At 33.9% G+C, this 27,285-nt stretch overlaps 1 protein-coding gene across 1 annotated transcript in view; it reads right to left on the minus strand.

Moving 5' to 3' along the window:
* Nucleotides 1–27,285, minus strand: part of SLC6A18 (solute carrier family 6 member 18) — a 67,906-nt gene that overhangs the window by 7,963 nt on the left and 32,658 nt on the right. Inside the window, exons 4-8 of the mRNA XM_074279168.1 lie at nt 22,458–22,639; nt 19,229–19,339; nt 8,494–8,606; nt 6,027–6,155; nt 2,144–2,300 (exon numbers count right to left, since the gene is read on the minus strand). Coding sequence (XP_074135269.1) covers nt 2,144–2,300; nt 6,027–6,155; nt 8,494–8,606; nt 19,229–19,339; nt 22,458–22,639 — 692 coding nt within the window. The remainder of the gene's footprint in view (nt 1–2,143; nt 2,301–6,026; nt 6,156–8,493; nt 8,607–19,228; nt 19,340–22,457; nt 22,640–27,285) is intronic.

Here is a 27,285-nt window from a genome sequence, read left to right on the forward strand (position 1 = left end):
CCCCCTGCCTGTTAACTTCTCTTGGCCATGGTCTCCTCATCTATGTAACAAGGAGGTTTGAAGAAGAAACCTTGAAGGTGAACCTTCCACCTTTAAACCAAAGAGACTATCCTCATTTCTTTCAACTCTTTCTATTTTACTCTCCTTCAGTTCTTCCCCCCCATCCTCCTTTCTCCTTAATTTTATCTTCTTTTTCTTTTTCCTTCCCCTTTCCTTCTCCCTTGACAATGGTGTTCAGGAGGAACATGGCTAAACTCTAGTGATGAAAAAATTGGAATTCCTTGGCTAGAATCTATACTGAGCTTATTTAAACTGCCACAATTTGATGATGTTGTGAAATGAAAAAAAGTACATTTTTCTCAGCAGATGATGTTTTATTGGGGGTAGAAGTGTAGCACTTCCAACCCATAGATTTCTTCTCCCTGTGCCTCTGTTGCTTCTGTCAAATAAGGTCAGACTTAATGTTCACTAGAGATCCTACCAGCATAGGTTTAAAATCCTATAATCTATAATGCCTTTTCTTTTTAAATCATATGTAGTTCACATACCTTGCCTGAAAAAGAACAATATGAAGGTGGTTCTTGTGGCAACCTATGATCATGTATCAGAATCTCAGCATTAGAAAAGACTTCTAGAAGCCAAAAGCTTATAACATGGGGGTTCACAACTTTATTTGTCCTATTAGAGGAAGATAGAGTTTGGCTATCTCTGAACTTTATTTGTTTGTTTGTTTGTTTGTTTGTTTGTTTGTTTGTTTTCTGAGGCTGGGGTTAAGTGACTTGCCCAAGGTCACACAGCTAAGAAATGTTAAGTGTCTGAGACCAGATTTGAACTCGGGTCCTCTTGAATTCAAGGCTGGTGCTCTATCCACTGCGCCACCTATCTGCCCCTATCTCTGAACTTTAATGGGTGAAAAAAATTATATTTTTATTTCTCCTAATCTCTGACTGAAATGTAGCATTTCCTTCAATTATTTCTATCATTTTTCTGAGGAGAGATAGGAGTCTCCATATTTCCCCATACTGCCAAAGATGAACATGGTACAAAAAAGGTAAGAGTCTTCACTCTAGTATAATCCAAATCTGAATAAGAATCCTCTCTAAAATGTGCCCAAAATGTGCCTTTGCTTGAAGACCTTCAGCATGAAGTTATAACTTTTCTATATGTTTCCAATTGCTAGGAAATTATTCCTTATAAAGAGCTTAATTCTTGCCCTCTTCCCAGTTCTGTCCTCTGGGTCCAAGCATCTTGCTTTAAAGTCTCATCTCTCTTACTATTAGAAAGCATATTCCTGCCTCACTATTTATTTTTCAATGAAAAACCAGTATTTATTTGGTTCTCCTGGAAGGCACAGCAAACAAAAATGCTTCCTTTATTTTCCTTTTCCATCTATGATTTGAGACTGTTAATGAGTGTCATTAAACTTTTATGGAAAATTTTGTCCCTTTGCAAATGCTACCCATTGATCTAGGTCTCCTGGGACTAAGCAAAATATAAACTATTAGATTTGCCATTTTGAAGAAAGGAAAAGATCTGCTATTATTGAAAGAAAGAAGCTGGAGCAAATAAATGGAAGTGTCAAAAGGAAAAATTTGTATTTTAAACAAAAAGAAATTTCTAAGAACTAGGAAGCAAAAGGTCTGGTACATAGTAGGTGCTTAATAAATTATTTTGGATTGATTAGAACTATTCAAAAGTGTAACAGGCTATCACTAGAGGAAGTAGATTCCTTTTCATGGGCAGGTTTTCAAGCAGAGGCCACATGCTCACTTTTTGTGTATCCTCATGAGAGTTCTTTTTCAGGTATAGATTGCACTAGATGGCCATTGAGGTTCCTTCTAAAAAGAAACAGTACTTGTTAAGGCCAGGTAGCATGTGTCTGGATGAATACTATATAAGAATATCCTCAGAGTCAGAGGATTTAGATTTTACAGGGACTCCGGAGATTATCTAGTCCACCCTCTTCATCTTATGGCTTCCCAAAGAAACAGACCCAGAAAAATGCTCCTTTCTCAATGTCTTATATTCATGCAGTCAGCAGTTAGTTGGAGCTTCTTGCCTGGTCCTCTGATAAATCCCATGCTTTTTCCACTAAGCCACACTGCTTCTTACTGAACCCAATACTTGGTCTGAGTGTCACTACCTTATCTAAGAAATCTTGCAGGTGGCAGCTCTTCAGCTGGAGACGTGCTATCCTGTCTGCCTGGGTGGAATTCAGGTGCATGAAGCAGGTCAGATAGTCGTCTCTCTGGATGCTTTGATCTGGAAAGTCAAACTCATTGATGATGCTGATGATGTTTCTGTCAGAAAGAAGAGCAGATGGCTTTGTGAGCATTTTACTGGGTGTACACAAAATCACTCGCAGGTCATTGGATTCAGAAACCTTGAAACAAGTTTATTACCACCATAAATGTGGTCAGTGGAAGGGATGTATCATTTACTAGTAAATAAGGAAAATAAGAGGAGAAAAAGTCTTCCAAAACAGGACTCAATTACTCCAGATGCAGATTTTAAATTACACTGTGAGAGACCCCATGTCTATACTCAACAATGGGGATCGGGGAACCATATCTCTTTTGGGAAAGAGCTGCTTAATATATTTCCTAATTCCTATCTAGGGCAGCTAGCTGGCAGTAAATGGAGTGCCAGGCCTGGAGTCAGAAAGACTCATCTTTCTGAATTTAAATCTGATCTCAAACTTATTAGTTGTGTTATTCTGGGCAAGTCACTTAACCATGTTTTCTACAGTCCCTCACTTGCAAAATGAGCTAGAGAAGGAAATGGCAAACCCCTGTAGTAGCTTTGCTAAGAAAATCCTAAATGGGGCCATGAAAAGTTGGACACGACTGAAATGAGTGAACAACAACAATCCCCTATCTGTGTCACGTGTAGGGGAAGCTTTGCCTTAACTATGTAATCCAATAAATTCTTTGTTGAGATATGTCTTCTCTTTTGAAGAGGGCATTAAACTCTTCCAGAACTGATAAAGTAGTTATAGGGGTCAGGCTGAAAATAGCTTCACCTTCCTTTGATTTATCACATTGAATTCCTTTGAGTTATCCACTGACTAGGAAGAACAGAGTCAATAAGCCTTTACAAACAAGTATGGCATTTTTGGATGGATTCTGGTAAACAGGACATGCCCTCAAAATGTCACTCTCAGACTTATCATAATCCCTGAAATTCCAATTTTAGATCACTACTCTCTGGGGCAAAACAGAGGAACTATCAAGTGACCCAACACAACCATAATAATCCCCTTCTGCCAGTGAGTAATTCTTTCTAGGGTGGAGGTGGAGAGAAGAGGGGAAGAAAATGGAAAATGTTGGTTAAAATGAGATGATTCAGACCAATTCCAATGGACTTGTGATGTCGAGACTCATCTACATCCAGAAAGAGGACTATGGGACTAAATGTGTATCACAACATAATATTTTCACCTTATTTGTTGTTGTTTACTTTTTTTCTTTCTTTCTCTCTTTTTTCCTTTTTGATCTGATTTTTCTTGTGCAGCATGATAAATGTGGAAATATGTATAGAAGAATTGCATATATTTAACATATTGGATTACTTGCTTCTAGGGAAGGGGTGTGGGAGGAAGAGAGGGAGAAAAATAAGGAACATAAGTTTTTGCAAAGGCAAATATTGAAAAATATCTTTGTATATATTTTGAAAAAAAGCTATCATTAATTTTAAAAAAATGTTAGCTAAAACAAGGCTTGGAATTTTTTTTTTTTTTTTTTTTTTGGTTTTCAGTGTTCTCTGCTGTCCATAGCTCAGTAGTAACTCAAATGAATAGGGGAAACTAGGTGGTGCAGTGTGTAGTCCAAAGTCATCCTTAGATACTTACTTGCAAGTCCTAAGCAAGTCACTTAACTCTGTTTGCCTCTGTTTCCTTTTCTATTTGAGTCAGAGAAAGAAGTGGAAAACTTAAAAGAGATCACAAAGAGTTGGACATGACTTAAAAAAGACTAAACAAAAACTCAGATGAATACATCATAATAGCCACTGTAAAGGTCTGGGCTAGCTCCTCTGAAGGTTCAGAATAAGTCCTTGCCCCATGTTGGGCGCCAAATTGTAGAGTTCTGTTGTCTCTCAATTATAATCCTTCTCTGGGAGGAGGTTTCTTTTCTGTGTGAATCCTTTCCTCTGTGAGCAGGTTTCTTGGAGTCTTCTGGAGCCTCCAACCAGAGCGAAGGTAGAATTTCAAATCCTCTTCTTCCTGAATCCTGGCTCTGAATCTCCTCCAGCCTCCCTGAAGTTCTCTTGGAAAGTCTTGTCCTTAACCCAATCCAGAATGCTTCCTTGCCGACTGCCCTCCTCTTTTATCCTCCCAGCGAATGGGCTTGTGGTTACTCCCAGGGCCTTGTGGGAACTCCTTACTGACCAATGAACTTGCTCCTTTTTAAAGGTGTGTAAACTCCTTTTCAGAACTCCTTTTAAAGGTGTGAACTAAAAGTGTGAACCCTGAGCTAGAGAATTGTTAAGTACCGACAGCACCTAGTAAGAACCTAACAAGCCACATATCACCAAGGGGTTCATACTGATGATGATGTTAATGATGATAATGAAGAAGAAAAAGAAGAGGAAGAGGAAGAAGAAGAAAGAAGAAAATAAAGAAAACAAAGAGTGAGGAAAAGAGGCAGCACATCAGCTTCTATGGAGCCTAGCTGAACTTGCATGGACAAATCTACAGTTGGACAGCAGTATAACTATCATTTAAGTACCAAGATAAGCAGATGAAAGAAAAACAAAATGTGTCCTCATATGAATTTCTCAAATCAAATGTTCTTAATAAGCGTATGTGGTATAGACCATCGGATGTTTCAGCCTAGGAGAGAAAATATCTAGAGAGACACCAAAAAGAAGTCATGAGAAATAGCTTGGGATGGGAAAGGGCTGAGAAGGAGGTGACCTGGGATGCAATTTCTGGGGAGAGGAAGGAAGCAACCAATAGGTAGCATCCTATTTTGATCAAGTAATTATACTATAAGGTTTTGCAAGGGTGAATATTGAAAACTATGTACATATTTTGAAAATAAAAAGCTTTAATTAAAAAAAAAAAAGAAAAAAGTAATTGTGTTAACTTGGTATTGGGTCTGGCTGTTTCTAGGTTGCTAAAGGAGTGTAGGTGATGTCACTGAACTCTAAATTTCATTGTCTTGGCTAAAATTCCAGTTGCCTTACTTTACTTTCAGGTTTGCTGCTGTAGCAGTACAATCAATACCTTAATGACTTGGTTAAGATGCATTAACATTGCATGATTCTTTTCCTGGTACCTATCAAAATTTATTGAACAGTAGTAGTAGTAGTAGTATTGTTCTATCAATCTTATTTATAATTTTCATTTCAGCATTGCAACATTGTTGTTTTTTTCAATTAAGTTTGTTAATTTGGAGATTGATAACCCGAGATCATAATACTTTTTTTTAACAAGCATATAGAACATGCAAACCAAGCATCTCAGGAAAGACTTCATTTCCTTGTTGCCTGTTTTTCATAGTTTATTGTTCAGTCATTTCAGTCATGTTTAATGCTTCATAACCTCATTTAGGGTTTTCTTAGGGAAGATACTGAAATAGTTTGTCATTTCTTTCTCCAGTTCATTTTTACATTGAGGAAACTGAGGCAGCCAGGGTTACACAGCCAGTAAATGTCAATTATTGAAGAAGATGAATCTGACTTTAGTTCAGCTCTATATACTGCATCATCTAGCTGCCCCATCTTTTGTTACAGTTGTGAAATTCTAGTATTTTCAACATATCTGCTTTTGTTGGGGACAGAATAGTTTGAATTCTATTTGTGGTCTTCACTACTGATGAAAAAGGAACATTTAGGTATAGTAACTAACAATATTCATATTCTTCATGATACTCCAATTCCTGGAAAAATTCTGTTATTAGTTCTGGCTTCCTGCTCAATCATACCACTACCCCTATCCTTCCCTCCCCTGAGACCTTACACACACACAAGAAAAAGACAAGCCAACATTCTGCTTCAGTGTAGTATCTGCACTAGAATCTTACCTGTCCAGGCAATCCCAGTAATCATTTGTTGCTTTGAAGCCTAAAACAGAGAAAACAGCTATAGAAGCATAGAGGGAAGTCATGCTGTTCACTAGGGCTATGGTGACAGCATCTTTTTCACAATCATTCCTGGAAAAGAAACAAATAAAAACCTTTTTATCATTTTTTTTTTGGAGAGGTGTTTTTTTTTTCCCTCCTAAAAACAAAAATACAATATAATACAACAACATGTATTAAATATCCACTGTACTAGTCCCTGGAGGAGGAAATTCAGGCTCCCTATCCTCAGTGAGCTGACCAGGGGATAAGAAAATAACCCAGAGAGTAAAAATCCACAATATAACACAATAAGTCCATGGGAGATGTCCCGACAATAAGCCATGAGAACCATTTTTACCCATGGGATCCAGGAATCCTTTGGGGAGAAGGTGAGCCCATGAGCGGGGAACCAGCTTGGTACAATGGAAAGAATATTAGATTTAGGATCATAGAATCCAGGTTCCAATGCTATCTGTCACTTGCTACCCATACAACCTTACGCTCAGTTTCCTCATCTGTAAAATGAAAGGGTTGGATTATACACTTAATCTTAATTAATGCTTAATGCTTAAGCATTGAGTTCATGGAAATCAGTCAGTAAGCATTTATTAAGTGCCTACTGGGTGTAGGCACTGTTCTAAATGCTGGATTTAACATCTTAGTGTCTCATTGCCAGCCATCTTTTTGGGCATTTATAACTGGATATTTCTTTGGCATCCCAAATTTAACCTGGTAGAAACAGAAATCATTCTCTTCTTCCCAAATCTCTCTCTTTCTTGCTTCCCTGTTATTATCAAGGGTACTGCTGTCCTCCCAGAAACCTAGTTTCGTAGGTTATTTTTAACTCTTAATTCCTTGTAACCAAGTAGTTGCCTGGGAAGCACTTGCTTGGTTTCCCCATTTTTACCTCTTAAAATCCTTCTCTTGTCTTCTCCAGAGTTAAAAAGTCAAGGAATTTTCCCTTCTATTCTTTATAGCCCAACTCAAATGGTATCCAGAAAACTTCCCTACTGCCCTAGGCAGTAATGACTGTCCCCCACTTTCTAGCATTTTGCTTGTACTTCTGATGCCTTGTATTCTGCTTATTTATATGTGTGTTACATTTTCTTAGGAAGTTCTAAGCCCCATGAAAACAGGGGCAATGTTGGATATATAGACTTGTGTCTGCCTTTTCCTGTATACAACAAGCCCTTAATAAATATTATTTGAAATTATTGCTGCTGATGTTACAAAGCCCTTGATTCATAGAACATGTCTTCCAGTAAGGACAAATCATTTATGCATTTTATTTTATGGGAAATAGATCATTCAAACCTTTTAAATTTGTAATTACATGTTCATATCAGCCTGTGTATAATTCAGATTTTGCTTTTATAACCCACTCGTTTAACAGTTTATAGTTATTCTAACCCTATTTATAAAAAAGGGAACTACAGGCTATTTGCAAAAAGTGATTCTACTCTTAATTCAATTTAAAGGCCAATGTAATGATTTAATTTTTGGCCATTTCTTCTTTTTAGAAGATAATTTATTGAAGAAAAAAAGTGTTAAATCAAACTTTTTTCAGTAACTTCCCCCTCCCCCAATTTGATATTTTTATTTTTCCCGATTACATGTAAAAACAAATTTTAACAAGTAACTTAAAAAAAAAAAGTATCTGAGTTATACAAAATATTTTAAATGACTTTTTTACTTAAAGAAATTCAACCAAAATTATTGTTAATGACTTGTTTAATGTGTATTATAACTCACATTAATTTTAAGTCAAATTTGTTACATAGCCAAATCATAATTTTATGTGCCATATGAGTACTTTATGGTAGACTTGCATGATAAATGTATAGAGTATAATTATGCCATTTTAAAAATATGATAGAGGTTTATTGCTGCTGCATTGTTCCTTTTTTTTTTTTCTTTCAAATAATATAGCTTCAGGACCACAAAACCCAATTTTAACATTCCTCCTATGGGAAAAAAAAATGATCCATTTTAGAATAACCCATTTAGCAATATGTTTACGATAAATAGAGTTTGGCAAAAATGAGAAATATCCTATATTTTTTACCCATTTAGAGTCCCCACATGTCTAAGGTACTTCCTAGATACATGGTGGGTAGCTTTGGAAGGACAGGTCATCAATTACTGAGATGAATCAGAGATTTTTCCTTCAAGTAATTCCCTGAGATCTCATAGAAAAGAGGTGGTTTCTTTAAAGATTCCTTATTTGTTTTCTTATGCTTCAGCAAATAGAATATTAATTGGTAAAAATGCCATTTATTTTCTTTTGAGGAACAGTGTTATGTGAAAATAATGTCTCCTGGTTTTTATCATTCTAAAAGTTTAGGAGGAAGAATGCCCTAAGAATGCAAGATGAGGAGAGGATTTTATATCCTTAATCCTATCAAACCAAAGCAACAACTCTTCTTACTTGGGTGGATTGTAACTTGAAAAGGCAATGTGTCCTCCAAAAGCCAGTGAAAGGGAAAAAAAGATCTGAGTAGCTGCATCAAGCCATACTCGGGGATTCTGGAGAATGCTCATCTGAAATTAGAGAATAATAGCAATTATAAAATAGTTATGATTCCCATTTAAATATTACTTAACAATTGCAAAATGCTTTGCAGATATTAACTCATTTGTGCCCCTCAAAAATGCTGTGTAGATAAGGCATATAGTAATTTATGCTCATTTTACAAATGAGAAAACTGAAGTTAAGGGAAATTAAATGGGTTTGTCCAATAGAATGATAATTTTAGTAAATATCTGGAAAAAGCATCTAGTGTGAATTATCAACTATAAGACTAAATGGTTATGCCCTAGTTTGGCTTTAATAATACCCAATTAGCTTAATTTTACTACCATCTTTACAAAGCAGTCTAGACAAGACTTTCAGGAACCAAAATGGTAGAGTAAGCAGGAAACTGCCATTACTCTCCCATATTCATCTGCAAACAACCATAGAATAGTGCCCCCAAACAAATCCTAGAACAGTAGAATGACAAAAAAGATGGGGTAAAATAACCTTTGAGTCCGAGAAATTTGGAAGATTGGCAGGAAAAGTCTATCTTGCTCAGGGTAAAAGGGAAGCACAATTTGGGACAGGAAACAACCCAATAAGTCAGCAGCAAGTTCTACATCAGCAAACCAAGCAGAAGATCCTGAGCTCCAGCATGATAAAACAAGCAAATATCAATAGGATTCCCTACATGTCTCAGCATAGCCAGGGAAATAGGCAGACTCCAGTTCTAAGAGCCTCCACATGTTTCAGTGCAGCCTCAGTCTACAAGCAATATTCAGCAATCAGGCCTCCATATGCTTCAGTGTAATCTCCAGGGAAACAAAGAAACATCCCACTGATCTCAGCACATCCCAGATACCAGCACCAAGACCCCAGTTCAGCTCCAGATAAGTGACCAGACTCCTACAACCTCCAGCAAGCCCCTCCCCCATCTCACCTCCTCAGCACAGCATAGAGAAGGGTCCTCTATGGGCCTCAGGGCAGTGCCAGGTAAATAGCCAGGCCTACAGTTACCGGTACAAAAAAACTGAGATAGAACCCCTTCCACCACCAGAGCAGAGCTCAAATTTAAATAAAAGGGGAAAGGCCAAAAAAGATGAACAAAAAATCAAGAAAAAAAGAATCTGACCATAGAAGGTCATGGAGGATCAAGACACAAACTCAGAAGAGGACAATAATATAAAAACACATGTGGGCAAAACCCCACTGAAAAATGAGAAGTGGTCTCAAGCCCAGAGAGAACTCATAGTAGAGTTCAAAAAGAAACTTAAAAATCATTTAAGAGAAGTAGAAAAAAAAAATTGGGAAAAGAAATGAGTAATGCAAGAGAATTATGAAAAAGAGTTAACAGCTTGGAAAAAGGAAACAACTGCTTAAAATGTAGAATTGGCCAACTTGAAAAGTAAATACGAAAATCCACTGAAGGAAAGAACTCCTTAAAAAGTACAAATAAACAAATAGAAAATAAAGTATAAAATTAATGGAGGAAAAACTACTCCTTAAAAATCAGAATTGGGCAAGTGGAAGTTAATGACTCTATGAGACATCAAGAATCAATCAAATAAATAAAAAAGAATGAAAAAAATAGAAGAAAATGTAAAATACCTCATAGGAAAACAACTGACCTGGAAAATAAATCCAGGAGAAATAATGTCAGAATCAGTGAACAACTTGAAAGCCATAATTGATAGGGGACAACATCTTTCAAGATATTATCATAGAAAACTGCCTTGATATCCTGAAGAAAGAGGGCAAAATAGTCATTGAAAGAATCCATCAATCACCTCAGGAAAGAGATCCCAGAATAAAAACTCCAAAGAACTTCATAGCCAAATTTCAGAATGATCAGGTCAAAGAAAAATACTGCAAGTGGTCAGAAAGAAACAATTTAAATATCAGAACCACAATCAGGATTACACAGAACTAACTAGATGCAATATTAAAAGATTGGAGGTCATGGAACACAATATTCTAGAAGGCAAAGGAGCAAGAACAACAATCAAAAACCACTTACAAGGTGAAATTAAGCACAATACATCAAGGAGGGTGGGGAGGATAATGGTAATTCAATGAAATGGAAGAGTTTCAGGCTTTCATAAGGAGAAGACCAGAATTAAACCAAAAATTTGATCTCCATTATCAAGATCCAAGAGAAGCATAAACAGGTAAAAAGGGAAAAGAAAAATATAAGAGATTCAATAAAGCTAAATTGTTTAGACCCCTACATGAGAAGATAATATTTGTAAATTTTAAAAATGTATCACTAATAGTGCAAATAGAAGAAATATACATGGACTGACTACACAGGTATAAAGTGAATTTGAGGGAATAACATAAAAAAATTAAGGGATGAGAAAGAGAATTACACTAGATGCAGAAGGAAGGGAGTGATAGAATAGGATAAATGATTTCACATTAAGAGGCATGAAAGATCTGGTATAATGGAAGGGAAGGTGGGAGGGTGCCTGATGGATATCATTTGAACTTTACTCTCATTAGTATTGGCTCAAAGAGGGGATAATATATACAATCAGCTAAATACAAATATCTGTCTTAATAGGGAAGTAGCAGGAGAGAAGATTAACTAAAGAGGCAGGGAGACTGACAGAAAGGAGGGCAGATCAGGGGAGATGGTAGACACAATACTACTGAGGAGGGAAAGGATGAAAAGAGAGAAAGGACCAACAAGAATAAAAATAGGATAGAGGGAAATACACAGTAATCATAACTGTGAGTGTGAATGAGATGAAATCTCCCATAAAAGTGAAATTGATAGCAGAGTGAATAAAAAACCAGAATCTTACAAGAAACACACGAATCAGAGAGACACTTAGAGAATAACACTGATACAGCACCCAAATTCTTAAAGGAGAAATTAAATGAGTTACAGGAAGAATTGGACCACAAAACTATAGTAGTTGGGAACCTCAAATGTCCCATCTCAGAACTTGATAAATTCAAATTAAAAAAAACAACTAAAGAGGAAAATAGAATAAATATTAGAAAAGTTAGACAAAACAAATCTCTGTAGAAAACTGAATGGGAACAGAATGAATATACCTTTTCCTCAGAGCATATGGCAACTACACAAAAACTGATCATGTAATAGAAAATAAAACCTTCAAAATCAAATATTGAAAGGCAGAAATATTAAATGTATTTTTGGATCATAATGAAATAAAAATTCTATTCAACAAAGGACATTGAAAGATAGATAAAAATTAATTGGAAACTACATAAATTAACTCTAGAGAATAAATGGGCAAAAAATCAAATCATAGAAAGAATCAATAATTTCACTAGAGAATGACAACAATGAGACAACATTCCAACATTTATGGGATGCAGCAAAGCAGTACTTAGGGAAAATATTAACTTTCTAAATTCTTGAATCAACAAAATAGAAAAAGAACAAATCAATGAATTTAGCATGTAACTAAGAAAACTAGAAAAAGACAAATTTTGAATCCCCAATTAAGCACCAAATTGAAAATGAAAATCCAATGAGAGATTAGATTGAAAGTGTTTTAGAAAATCTATTGAGTTAATAAATAAAACTAGGATCTGATTTTATGGGAAAAACAATAAGGTAGATAAACCATTGCTTATTTTAATTAAAAAAAAAAAAGAAAAAAGACATCTCCAATATAAAAAATGAAAAGGGAAATCAACAATGAAGAAAAAATTAAGACAACCATTAAGAAATATTTTGTCCAATTGTGTATCAGCAAATCTGATAATCTGAGAGAAATATTGATGAATATTTTCCATAGTATTTATTTTTCCAAATACATATAGTTTTCAACATTTATTTTTATAAAACTTTGCATTCTAAATTTTTCTCCCTCCTTTCTTACCTTTCCTTTCCCCAAAACAGCAAGTATTCTGATATAGGTTAAATATGTGAAATCCTTTTAAACATAGTTCCTTATCTGTCATGTTGTGTGAGAAAAATTAGACCAAAAGAAAAAAAAAAACAATAAAGAAAATAAACACAAAGTTAAAAATACTATGTTTCAATCCACATCCAGTCTCCATAGTTCTCTCTCTCTCTATGTTATTGGTATTTTCCATCCCAAGATTATTGAAATTGCCTTGGATCACTTTATTGTTTAGAAGTGCCACAGTTGATTATCACATAATCTTGTTACTATGTACAATATGCTTTTGATTCTATTCACTTGACTCAAAATCAGTTCATGTAGGTCTTTCCAATCTTTTATGAACTTATCCTGCTCATTATTTCTTGTAGAACAATAATATTCCATTACCTTTATATACCATAACTTTTTCAGCCATTCCCCAACTGAGGGGCAGCCACTCAATTTCCAGTTCTTTACCACTACAGACTGCTGTTACAAACATTTTTTGCACATGTAATTCTTTTCTCCTCTTTTATGATCTTTTGGAATACAGATCCAATAGTGAGATTACTGGATCAAAGGATATGCATAGTTTTATAGACCTTTAATTCCAAATTGTTCTCAAGACTGATTGGATCTTTTCACAACTCCACCAACATTGCATTAATGTCCCAATTTCTTCATATCCCCTCCAACTTTCTTCATTATCTTTTTTTTTTTTTTGTCATCTTAACCAAACTGAGAGGTGTGAAGTAGTACCTCAGAGTTGTCTTAATTTTCATTTCTCTAATCAATAGTGACGTAGAGCATTTTTTCAAATGACTAAAAATGGCTGTCATTTCTTCATCTGAAAATTGTTTGTAAGTATACTGTGATTATCAATTGAGGAGTGATTTGTATTCTTTTAAATTTGAGTTTTTTATATATTTTAAAAACAAGTATTTTATTTGACGAATATTTATTAAAATATAAATTACCCAGATTAACAAATCAGGAAATAAAATGCCTAAATAATCCCATTTTAGAAAAAGAAATTGAACAAAACATTAAGGACTGTCTAAGAAAAAAAATCCCCAGGACCACATGAGTTTGTGAATTATACCAAACATTTAAAGAACAATTAATTCCAATACTATATAAACTATTTGGAAAAATAGGTGAAGGAGTCCTACCAAACTCCACTTAAGACACAAATATGGTGTTAATACCTAAACCAGAAAGAGCTAAAACAGAGAAAAAAATTATAAACCAGTGAATAATGATCCAAAAATTTTGAAGCAATTATTAGCAAGGCAATTTTACAGCAATATATCACAAGGATTATATACTTTGATCAAGTGGGAATTATACCAAGAATACAGAATTGGTTCAAAATTAGGAAAACTACCAACATAATTCACCATATCAATAACAAAACCAAGAGAATCCATGTTATTATTACAATGGTTGTTTAAAAGGATTTTGACAAAATACAGCAACCATTATTAAAAACAATAGTCAACATATTAATAAAGGAGTTTTTCTGAAAACAATAAGCAGCATCTCTCTAAAACATAAGCAAGCCTTATTTGTAATAGAGATAAATTAGAGACTTTCCCATCAAGATCATGAAGCAAGAATGCCCGTTATCATTACTATTATTCAACATAGTAATAGAAATGTTATCTATAGCAATAAGAGAAGAAAACAATTGAAGGAATTAGAATAGGCAATGAGAAAACAAAACTATCTCTCTTTGCAGATGATATGATGATAACATCAATTACAAAATTGTAGGATATAAGATAAATCTACATAAACAATCAGCATTTCATTTTATGACTAACAAAGCTCAGTAAGGTACAGAAAAAAATCCAATTTAAAATAACTGTAAACAGTATAAAATATTTTGAAGTGTACCTGAGGACAAATCCAAGAATTATATCAACACAACTACAAAACACTTTTCATACAAATAAAGTCAGATATAAACAATTAGAAAAATTTCTCATGGTAGGCTGAACTAATATTAAAAAAAATGACGATTCTGCCTAAACTAATTTACTTAATCAGTGCCATACTCATCAAACTGCCAACATTTTTGATAGATCTTGAAAAAAATAACAACAAAATTTATATGGAAGAACAAAAATTCAAGAATATCAAGGGAATTAATGAAAAAAACAAGGAAGTTGGCTTAGTAATACCATATCTCAAACTTTATTATAGAACAGTAATCATCAAAACTATCTGGTAGTAGTTAAGAAATTGAGTAGTGAATCAGTGAAATAGATTAGGTACATAAGGCACAGTAGTTAATAACCATAGTAATTTAATGTTTGATAAGCCCAAAGACCATTGTAACTGAGTAGTCATTTGATAAATCCAAAGACTCCAGGTTTTGGGATAAGAACTCACTATTCAATGAAAACTTGGAAAACAGGAAAATAGTAGGACACACACTAGATATAGAGTAATTTCTCATAATACATACTAAGATAATGCCAAAATGGGTCCATGATTTAAACATTAAGGGTGATATCATGAGCAAATTAGAAGAGCTAAGAGTAGACTACCTGTCAGATCCATGGGGAAAGGAAGAATTCATAACCAAATAAGACAGAGAGCATTGTAAAATAGATAATTTTGATTATATTAAAATAAAAAGCTTAAACTACAAACAAAACCAATGCAACAAAAAAATGAAAACAAAATTAGAAGGAAATCAGAAAACTGGGTAATGTTTACAGCAAATGTCTCTCATAAAGGCCTCTTTTAAAAATTTTTACTATTTTTTAATTATAGCTTTTTATTTTCAAAACATGCACAGATAATTTTTCAACATTGATCCTTGCAAAACCTTGAATTTCAATTTTTTTTCCTTCTTTCCCCTACCTCCTCCCCTAAATGGCAAGTAATCCAATATATATATATATATATACAATTATCATGCTGAACAAGAAAAATCAAATCAAAAAAGAAAAAATGAGAAAGAAAACAAAATGCAAGCAACCAATAAAAGAATGAAATACTATGCTATGATCCACACTATGACCTCACAGATCTCTCTGGGTGAAGATGGCTCTCTTCATCACAAGATCACTGGAACTGGCCTCAATCTTGTCATTATTGGAGAGTCACATTCATTAGAACTGATCATTGTATAATATTGATGTTGTTGTGTATAACAATCTCCTGGTTCTGCTCATTTCACTCAGCATCAGTTCATGTAAGTCTCTCCGGGCTTCTCTGAAATCATCCTGCTGATTATTTCTTACAGAACAATAATATTCCATAACATTCATATACCATAACTTATTCAGCCATTCTCCAACTGAAGGGCATCCACTCAGTTTCCAGTTTCTTGCCATTACAAAAAGGGCTGGCCACAAAAATTTTTGCACATGTGGGTTACTTTTTATCCATTTATCAATTGGAGAATAGCTTGAATTCTTATAAATTTGAGTCAATTCTCTATATATTTTAGGAATGAGGTTTTTATTAGGACCCTTGAATGTAATTTTCCCCTAGTTTATTGCTTCCCTTCTTATCTTGTTTGCATTGTTTTATTTGTACAAAATCTTTTTTAACTGGATATAATCAAAATTAACCGTTTTGTGTTCAATAATGATCTCTAGTTCTTCTTTAGTCACAAATTCCTTCCTCCTCCACAGGTCTGAGAGGTTAACTATCCTATGTTCTTCTAATTTATTTATAATCTCATTCTTTATGTCTAGATCATGAATCCATTTCAACCTTATCTTGATATATGGTGTTAGGTGTGGGTCAATGCCTAGTTTCTGCCATACTAGTTTCCAATTTTCCTAGCAGTTTTTGTCAAATAATGAATTTTATCCCCAAAGCTGAGGTTTTGGGGTTTGTCAAACATTAGATTGCTATAGTCATTGACTGTTTTGTTCTGTGAGCCTAATCTATTTCACTGATCAATGATTCTGTTTCTTATCCAGTATCAAATGGTTTTGATGACTGCTGCTTTATAATATGCTTTTAGATCTGGTACATCTAAGTACATCTTTATTTGCTTTTCTTTTCATTAATTCCCTTGAAATCCTTGATCTTTTGTTCTTCTTGATGAATTTCGTGTTATTTTTTCTAGCTTTGTAAAATAATTTCCTGGGAGTTTGATTGGTATGGCACTGAATAATTAGATTAATTTAGGTAGTATTGTCATTTTTATTATATTCACACGACCTACACATGAGCATTTGATTTTTTCTAATTGGTTAGATCTGACTTTATCTGTGTGGAAAGTATTTTGTAGTTGTATTCAAATAGTTCCTTACTTTGAAAGGCCTCATTTCTTAATATATAGAAAACTGAATCAAATTTATAAAAATTCATGTCTTTCCCCAAATAATAAATGGTAAAACAATATGAACAGGCAGTTTTCAGATGAAAAAATCAAAGCTTTCTATAGGTATATAAAGAAGTGTTCTAATTAACTTTTGATTAGAGAAGTGCAAAGTAAAATAACTCTAAGTTACTACCTCACAACTATCAAATAGGCTAAGACGATGAAAAAAGAAAAATGATAAATGTTGGAAAGGATGTGGGAAAATTGGGACACAAATGTATTATTAGTAGAATTATGATGAAATTTTCCTAGGTCAGCAAAATAGTTTCTTGGGAGTTTGATTGGTATATAAATAGATTGGTAAATAAATATATTAGTTTAGGTAGTGAATTGTGAACTGATCTAACTATTCTGGTGAGCAAGTTGGAACTATGCCCAACTAGCTATCAAATTGTGTATACCTTTTGATCCAGCAATATCTCTGCTGGGTTTGTAACCCAAAGAGATCATGAGAAAGGGAAAAGGACCAATACATGCAAAAATGTTTGTAGAAGTCCTTTTTTGTGGAGGCAAAGAACTGAAAAAGTGAGTGGATGCCCATCATTTGAAGAATGGCTGAATAAGTTATGACATATAACTTTCAGAAATGCCTGAAGAGACTTGCATAAGCTGAAGTGAATAGAACCAAGAGAATATTGTACACAGCAAAAACAAGATTATATGATGATCAACTGTGATGAGCTTGGCTCTTTTCAGCGATGAGGTGATTTAGGTTAATTCCAATAGACTTGTGATGAAGAGAGCCATCTGTAACCAGAAGGACTGTGGGGACTGAATGTAAATAACAACATATTATTTTCACTTTTTTGTTGTTTTTTTGCTTGCTTTTTTATTTCTCAATTTTTTTCTGTTTTTATCTGATTTTTCTGGTATAGAATGATAAATGTGGAAATATGTATAAAAGAACTGCACAAGTTTAACATGTACTGGATTGTTTGCTATTTAGAGGAAGGAGTAGGGAGAAGGGAAGGAAAAAATTTGGAACACAAAGTTTTGCAAGGGTAAATGTTGAAAACTACCTTTGCATGTATTTTGAAAATGAAAAGTTATTATTAAAAAAAAAAAAACCCGATGGACTCAATGCAGAGCAAAACATTCTTTTTTTACTTCATTCTTTTTTATGTTTTTGTTTTCCTTTTGATCTGTTCCTTTTTCACAACTGTTACTAAGATGGAAATGTTTTACACAATTAAGCATATATAACCTATATGAAATTGCCTAGCCTTTTAGAAAAAAGGGAGAGGAAGGAGGGAGGGAGGGAGGAAAATTCGGACCTCAGAATCTTATAAAAATGAATGCTAAAGGTGCAGCTAGATGGCATAGTGAATAGAGTACTGACCATGAAGTCAGGAGGACCTGAATTCAAATGTGGCCTCAGACATTTAATACTTATTAGCTATGTGACCCTGGGGCAACTCATTGATCCCCAATTGTTTCACCAAAAAAAAAATCCACACCTGAAAATGAATGCTAATTCATAATTCATTAAAATTGTATTAACATGTAATTGGTAAAACAAAACAAAATAATATTAACAAAATAAAAAACAGTCAGGGGAAGGCTGGATATGGTGTCAGAAGTTCAAATCTGTTCTCTGCCACTTACTGCCAGTGTGACATCTTTGGGTTTTAAAAAAAGGGTTTGAAATAGATGACCTTTATGATTCCTTCCATCCCTAAATGTAGGATCCTAAGCTGTTTCTGAGGATAGTTAGTAACCAGAAGGTCTCAGTGGGAGAAACTTAGAGAAGAATTAATATACTTTGAAAGAAGGCTATTAGTAGTAACATTATCAGGTTACTTCATACAGGTAAGTAATTTGTTCACCTAGTAAGGAGCCAATTATAAGACCATTGTGAGACATTCAGACCTTTGAGAATAGGTTTTCTTTGATAACTTTTTTTTTCATTATTATAGCTTTTTATTTACAAAACATATTCATGGGTAATTTTTCAACATTGGCCCTTTGCAAAACCTTCTGTTCCTACTTTTCCCTTCTTTTCCTCCACTCCCTCCCCTAGATGGCAGGTAGTCCCATACATGTTAAACAATTAAAGTATATCTTAAATACAATATATGTATACATATTTATAGTTATCTTGCTGCACATCTCTGATAACTTTGCAAAACAAGGGGAGGTGTTTGAGCTACTTGCCACTTGAGCATAAATTTATTAAATCTGTTAGTAACAAATTAAACTATTGTTTTTTAATAGTAGTCAAGTAACACTAGAGTTGAGATCTTCCTGCATAAGGCAAATCCTTGTATCAGCAACTTTAATTCATCCTTTCAATACAATTTATCTTGTACTAACATAGATTTGTAGTAGTTTTTTTAGGGGGATGATTTTTTTAAACTGATATTTCCAAATTGACTAGTGGGTTAGTAGGCCCCTTTATACAGACTCAATGAGACCTACCTGTACTTACATTAGGTGTAAAGAGGTAAATTAATCCTTCAGTAGCTCCAGGAAGAGTGAGTCCTCGGATGAGGAAGATGGTCAAGACCAAATAAGGAAAGAGGGCAGTAAAATAAATGGCCTGCATAAGAGAATGGAGAAATAATGAATGGTTGATGAACCAAGGAACATTTTCCTTATTTGGATTATTGTTAAGATCTTTAGAAGACCCTAAGATACCCCAGAGGGAGACACTACCATGGCCCACTCTACCCTTATATCTTCTATTAAGAGAATCACTAAGGGGAGTTTTCTAGAAAGATTTTGGAGAAATAAATAGCTAGGACCAACACATCTTGTGGCATTATAATGAGAATAATTTTAACTAATTATAATGAATAATCAGTTAATCTTGAGGATTAATTAGGAACTGGGACAGTGGTAGGCTCTGTATATCCTGTGTGCACCTGCAGTTCCGTTCAGTTTAATTTGAATTAACAAATATTTAATTGCCTATGTGAAAAGTACTAGATGAGGACGGTGATACAAACCCTCAGAGAGCTTACATTTTAGTGAAATGGGACCATATTCAACAACTTGACTCCAAATAAGTGTATTACAAAAATAAATTAAGGAGGAAGAGAGAATTAACAAGTGGGGAGATGGGGGAAGGGTTTAGGAAAAAGGTAGTAACTGAGCTAGGCCTTGGGAAAAATTAAGGATTTTCTAAGGTAGAATCCTACTAAGAGGTAGAAGTGAAAAGTCAGGCACTTAAGCAATGAGCGGATAATAAAAGGTAGAATGCTGACTTTTAAAAACAGTTACTAGTACAGTTTAGCTGGAACATAAGGTTTGCAAGGAAGAGAGGTATAGAGAAAAATTAGAAAGGTTGGCAGTGGCCAGATTGTAGGGAGCTGGAAATACTAGACTATGCTTTATCTTAGGGGTAATGGGGAGTTATTAAAAGTTTTTGAGTGATATGGTTAGGGCTAAGTCTTTGAAAATAAATTTATCACCTGTTTGGAGAAATGGCTGGAGAAGGGGAAGATTGGAGGAAGAGAGATTGATTAGGAGATTAAGCTAGTAGTACAGATGAAAGTTGAGGAAAGCCTAAAGTAAAATAATAGCTTCATCAGAAGAGTGGAGATAATACTGAGACAATCTGTGGAGAGAGAATTGCTTTATAAAATTCTATATGTAGAATTACTAATACTTGTCACTGACTGGATATGGTGCATGAGGAAGGGGAAAGAGTTAGTGATGATACTGAGATTATGAAACTGGTTGACTTGGGGGATGATGATGGTGTTCTAAATGGAATAAGAAGTCTAGGAGAGAGAAGAGAGGAGTTTAGAAAGGAAGATGACGAATCTTGTTTTAGACATTTGAGTTTGAGATGTTGATGAATCTTCCATGAAAAGACATCCAGAATAATTGGATAATACAAGGCAAGACATGAGGACAGAGAAAGATTATAGCTAGATATATAGATTAGGATTTGCTTATAATGATAATTTTGTATATAAATGATAATTGACCAAGTCTGTTATGTTTTTAAAGAATGTAATGGAAGGGCAGAGGAGCATTTTGTCTCTGGAAAATGGATCTCCTTGAGAAATCATGGAAGTTGATTAAATCAAAGGAGAGAAGAGAGATAGAAGAAGTCTAAAAATGGAGAAGGGGAGGAGTGTGATTATGGTATAGGGAATTTGGAGGCAAGAGATAGATGTTGATACAGCCAAAGAAACTGGAAACAAGTAATCAGACAGAAGAAGGAGAAACAGAAAAAAGAGTCATGTTACAGAAGAGAAGATGGTAGTGTCATTAGCTTCAGAAAGGTCAAAGAGGATGAGAATATAGGGAGAAAATAATTAAGAAATTATACAATAATATATAAGATGTCCCAATAGTCTTGGTGCAGTTATAAGTTTTTAAAATAATCTTATTAATTAATAATTAAGAAAATATTAAAACCACTAAACTTTTAAAAAGCTTATTAAAAAACTTAAAATTATACCAAGGCTTTTGGAATATAGTGTATTTAGAGTCAATAAGGACATTAGAAGTCACATAATCCAACATCTTCAGTTTAGAGATGAAGAAAATGAGGGAGAAATTAAATAACTTATCTAAAGTCATATAGCAGCAGGGTCAGAATTCAAACCTACATTCTCAAATCAACATACTCTTTCCACAACTTCTTGTTGGAACAGAAGTTGGAGAGAACAAGTTTAGTAGAGTGATGAGGTCACAAGTTAGTTTGCAATGGGTTAAAAAGTGAGCAATTCAATAAAACTGTGGAGATAGCTAATGTAGCTGACTGAATCTGGGAATTTAACATTGAAAGAGAGGTGAAATATGAAGCAACAGCTTGAAAGGATGACAAAATCAAGTGAAGATTTGCTAAAGATGAGTAGACAAAAGTATTTTTGTGAACAGTGGGGAAGCTAACCAGTAGATAGGGAGAGATTGAAGACAAAGAGAATAATTGATAGGATAAGCTCTGGAAAACTCAAGAGGAAATAGGATCAAAGGCAAAAGGATAAAGATTGTCAAGGAGAAGATCCATCTCTTTTACAGTTTGGGAGGAAGGAGGGTGAATTGTAAATAGTTTTGAAATATGGAATAGAGGAGATAGGGAGCTTATGCAAGATAGAACTAGTTTTCTCAGGAAAGTATGTAGGAGAATATCTGTAAGAGGGGTATTATGTGGAAGTTATTATTGTTGTTGTTGTTGATGATGATGATCTTTTGATCTTAATGAGGACCAAAGGAAGCCATTAAGAGCTTGAAGGGGGAAATACAATGTTTGAAAGAGCCACTAAGGAGAATAAATCAAGGAAGAATAAGAAGATAGCCATATAGTAGTAAAAACTTAGTTGAAATTCAGTAATATGAGTTTATGGAAATGTTTTGTGTAATTTCACATTTGTATAACATAACATAACTTCACAAACGTTTTGCATGCCTTCTCAAGGGAATTGGACTGAGGAGAGAAGAAAGGAGAGCATCTGGAACTCAAAGTTTTAAAAACAAATGTTAAAAATTGCTTTACATGTAACTGGAAAAATAAAATATTAAATAAATGAAAAGAAATAAAAAGGAAAAAAAAAAAGCTTGGCAGCAGGTAAGGTGCCTGGGATTCCATTATACTAACTTCATCTTCAAAAGCACAACAGTCATTAAGGAAACATTTTTCATATATCAAGAGACACCTGTGAACAGCTTAGCTTCTACAAGTGCCTTTATAAGATCCTTACCTTTCCTGTGGACTCAATACCTCTGATTACGCAGATATACACAATCATCCAACAAGCCACTAAGCACACAACCAGCCGCCACTGTATGGTCCCACTTTCATTGATGTCTGTGGTGATGTTTAGTGTTTGCCTGTACCAGAAATAATTCACAGTATTGCTATGCTGGCACTCTTCAATGGGCCCTGAGAAACAAAGAGAATCTCAAGTCATTGTAAAGGCCATTATGTACCACAGCCACAAATGACTGCAGACTCCTTTTATTTCACTATAAAACCCTTTAAAATGGACCTGGTCTTGATCTGTATTTGCACCTCAGCCCAGCTCTGCCAAGTTCTCTGCAGATAGTAAGTACTTATTAGTGTTTGTTGATTTGAATGTTTGTTGAAAAATAGTAGATTTTTCATTCAGGGACCATTAAAACACCAAAATGATGAATTTTAACATTTGGTCAAATCCATCAATTCTCCATTGTTGTTGTTGTTTTCTTTTCCTTCCTAGAAAGTAGCAATTCAGTTTAGACTCAGGACCACCATAAGGCAAATGAAGTTTTGCTCCAGGTTATACTGAAATTAGGGGTGTTAAATTGGTGGGAAGGCACGGATGACAAGAGAAATTGGAGTTTCTGCAGCAAATAATGTGATTGTACCATGGTGTCTAGTACATGGTTTGAGGTGTCTGGGGGAATTGGAACTGGAAATCTCCATTTCTTCCCAGTAAAACTTGGGATTCAAGCCTAGTGTATTTCTTTTTATTTTTATTTTTAATTAAAGCTTTTTATTTACAAAACGTATGCATGGGTAATTTTTCAAATTGACCCTTGCAAAACCTTTTATTCCAAATTTTCCCCTCCTTATCCCCCACCCCCTCCCCTAGCTGGCAGGTAGTCCAACATGTTAGACATGTTAAAATATATATTAAATCCAATAATATATATATATATATATATATATATATATATATATATATATATATATATATCTTGCTGCACAAGAAAAATCAGATCAAGAAAGAAGAAAAAAATGAGAAAGAAAACATAATGAAAGTAAATAACAACAGAGAGAGTATGAATGCAATGTTGTGGTCCACAATCAGTTCCCACAGTCTTTTCTCTGGGTGTAGATGGCTCTCTTCATCAGTGAACAATTGGAACTGGTTTGAATCATCTCATTGTTGAAGAGAGCCACATCCAAAAGAATTGATCATCATATAATCTTGTTGCCGTGTATGATGATCTCCGGGTGCTGCTCATTTCATTCAGCATCAGTTCATGTAAATCTCTCCAGGCCTCTCTGAAATCATCCTGCTGGTCATTTCTTACAGAACAATAATATTCCATAACATTCATATATCATAATTTATTCAGCCATTCTAGAATTGATGGGCATACACTCAGTTTACAGTTTCTTGACAATACAAAGAGGGCTGCCACAAACATTTTTGCACATATGGGTCTCTTTCTTTCCTTTAAGATTTCTTTGGCACACAAGCCTAGTAGAAACATGCTGGGTCAAAGGGTATGCACAGTTTGATAACTTTTTGAGCATAGTTCCAAATTGCTCTCCAGAATGACTGGATGTGTTCACAATTCCACCAACAATGTATCAGTGTCCCAGTTTTCCCACATCCCCTCCAATATTGGTCATTATCATTTGCTGTCATCTTAGCCAATCTGACAGGTGTGTAGTGATATCTCAGAGTTGTCTTAATTTGCATTTCTCTGATCAATAGTGATTTGGAATACCTTTTCTTATGACTAGAAATAGTTCAATTTCTTCATCTGAAAATTGTCTGTTCATATTCTTTGACCATTTATCAATTGGAGAATGGCTTGATTTTTTTTATAAATTAGAGTCAAATCTCTATATATTTTAGAAATGAGGCCTTTATCAGATCCTTTAAATGTAAAAATGTTTTCCCAGTTTGTTGTTTCCCTTCTAATCTTGTCTGCATTTATACAAAAACTTTTAAATTTAATATAATCAAAATTATCTATTTTGTGATCAACAATGATCTCTAGTTCTTCTTTGATCACAAATTCCTTCCTCTTCCACAGGTCTGAGAGGCAAATTATCCTATGTTCTTCCTATGTTCTTCTAATTTGTTCATAATATCATTATTTATGTCTTGATCATAAACCCATTTTAACCTTATCTTGGTGTACAGTGTTAGGTGAGGACTAATGCCTAGTTTCTGTCATACTAGTTTCCAATTTTCCCAGCAGTTTTTGTCAAATAGTGAGTTCTTATCCCAAAAGCTGGGGTCTTTGGGTTTGTCAAACCCTAGATTGCTATAGTCATTGACTATTTTGTTCTGTGAACCTAACCTATTCCACTGATCAACTAGTCTATTTCTTAGCTAGTATCAAATGGTTTTGATGACTGCTGCTTTATAATATATATAGTTTTAGATCTGGTACAGCTAGGCCACCTTCATTTGCTTTTCTTTTCATTAGTTCCCTTGAAATTCTTGACCTTTTGTTCTTCCAGATGAATTTTGTAGTTATTTTTTCTAGTCAGTAAAATAGTTTCTTGATTGATATAGCATTAAATAAATAGATTAGTTTAGGTATTATTGTCATCTTTATTATATTCGCTTGACCTATCCAAAAGCACTTAATATTTTTCCAATTGCTTAGATCTGACTTTATTTCTGTGGAAAGTGTTTTATAGTTCTGCTCATATAGTTCCTGATCCTCCCTTGGCAGATAAGTTCCCAAATATTTTATCCTATTGACAGTTATTTTAAATGGAATTTCTCTTTGTATATCTTGCTATTGAATTTTGTTAGTGATGTATAAAAATGTGATGATTTACTTGGATTTATTTTTTATCTTGCAACTTTGCTAAAGTTGTGGATTACTTCTAATATGTTTTAGTAGATTCTCTAGGGTTCTCTAAGTATATATCATATCATGTGCAAAGAGTGATAATTCCTACTCTAATTCCTTTAATCTCCTTTTCTTCTCTTATTGCCAAAGTTAGCATTTCTAATACAATATTAAACAGTAGTGGTAATAGTGGGCAACCTTTTTCACCCCTGATCTTATTGGGAATGATTCCAGTTTATTCCCATTACATATGATGCTTGCTGATGGTTTTAAATAGATGCTACTGACTGTTTTAAGGAAAAGTCCATTTACTCTTATACTCTCTAGTGTTCTTAATAAAAATGGTTGTTAGATTTTGTCAAATGCCTTTTCTACATCTATTGAAATAAGCATATGATTTTTATTAATTTGGTTATTTATATAGTCAATCATGCTAATAATTTTCCTAATATTGAACAGCCCTGCATTCCTGGTATAAATCCAACTTGGTCATGGTGTCTTATCCTGGAGATGATTTTCTGTAATCTCTTTGCTAATATTTTATTTAAGATTTTCATATCAATATTCATTAGGGAGATTGGTCTATAATTTTCTTTCTCTGTTTTCATCCTACTTGGTTTAGGTATCAGTACCATGTCTATGTCATAAAGGGAATTTGGTAGGACTCCTTCATTCCCTATTTTTTCAAATAGTTTATATAGTATTGAAATTAATTGTTCTTTAAATGTTTGGTAAAATTCACATGTAAATCTATCTGGTCCTGGAGATTTTTTCTTAGGGAATTAATAGCTTGTTCTATTTCTTTTTCTAAAATGGGAATATTTAAGTAATTTATTTCCTCTTCTGTTATTCTGGGAAATCTATATTTTTGTAGATATTTCTTTATTTCACTTAGGTTGCCAAATTTATTGGCATAAAGTTGGGTAAAGTAACTCCAAATTATTGCTCTAGTTTCCTCTTCATTGGTGGAAAGTTCTCTCTTTTCATTTTTGAGACTAACAATTTGATTTTCCTCTTTCCTTTTTCTAATCAAACTAACTAAAGGTTTATCTATTTTGTTAGTTTTTTCACCTCTAGTTTCTTTTTTATATATAACAATAAAATCAGATTATACATGCACTCTCTATGTATTCCCATAACAGAATTACAGTTCTCAAGAGTTCTTTTCTTTTTACCTTTTTATGCTTTTCTTGAGTTTTATATTTGGAGGTCAATTTTTTTGTTTAGCTCTGGTCTTTCCAACAGAAATAAATGGAATTCACCTGTTTCATTGTATGTCCATCTTCTTCCCTGAAAAAAAATGCTCAATTTAGCAGGTATTTTATTCTTGGCTGCATTCCAAGTTCTTTCACTTTTCAGAATATCAGATTCCAGGCCCTTCGATCCTTTAAAGTGGAAGCTGCTATGTCCTGAGTAACTCTTATGGTGGCTCCTTGATATTTGAATTGTTTCTTTGGCTGCTTGTAATATTTTTTCCTTGGTCCAATAGTTCTGAAATTTAGCCTTGGGGTTTTAATTTTGGAGTCTCTTTCAGGAAGTGTTTGGTCAATTCTTTCAATAGTTATTTTACATTCTGATGCTATAACATCCAGCCAGTTCTCCTTGATGATTTCCTGAAAAACAGTGTTTAAGCTCTTTTTTTCATCATGGTTTTCAAGGAGTCCAATAATTCTTAGATTGTCTCTCCTAGAACTATTTTTCAGGTCAATTGTTTTCCCATTTAGGTGTTTTACATTTTTTCCTATTTTTTCATTTATTTGGTTTTGCTTGACTGATTCTTGTTTTCTCATTGAATCATTCATTTCCATTTGTTTAGTTCTGAATTTTAATGAATTATTTTCTTCATTTACTTTTTTTACTTCTTTTTGTATTTGTCCAATTAAATTTTTAAATAAGTTGTTTTGTTCTATGAAATTTTCTTTGTCCACTTCACAAATTCTGTTTTTTAAGGAGTTATTTTCTTTTTTTATTTCACAAATTCAGTTTTTCTGGGAATTGTTT

The sequence above is a fragment of the Sminthopsis crassicaudata genome, chromosome 1, assembly GCF_048593235.1.
Source record: "Sminthopsis crassicaudata isolate SCR6 chromosome 1, ASM4859323v1, whole genome shotgun sequence".
Taxonomy (NCBI): domain Eukaryota; kingdom Metazoa; phylum Chordata; class Mammalia; order Dasyuromorphia; family Dasyuridae; genus Sminthopsis; species Sminthopsis crassicaudata.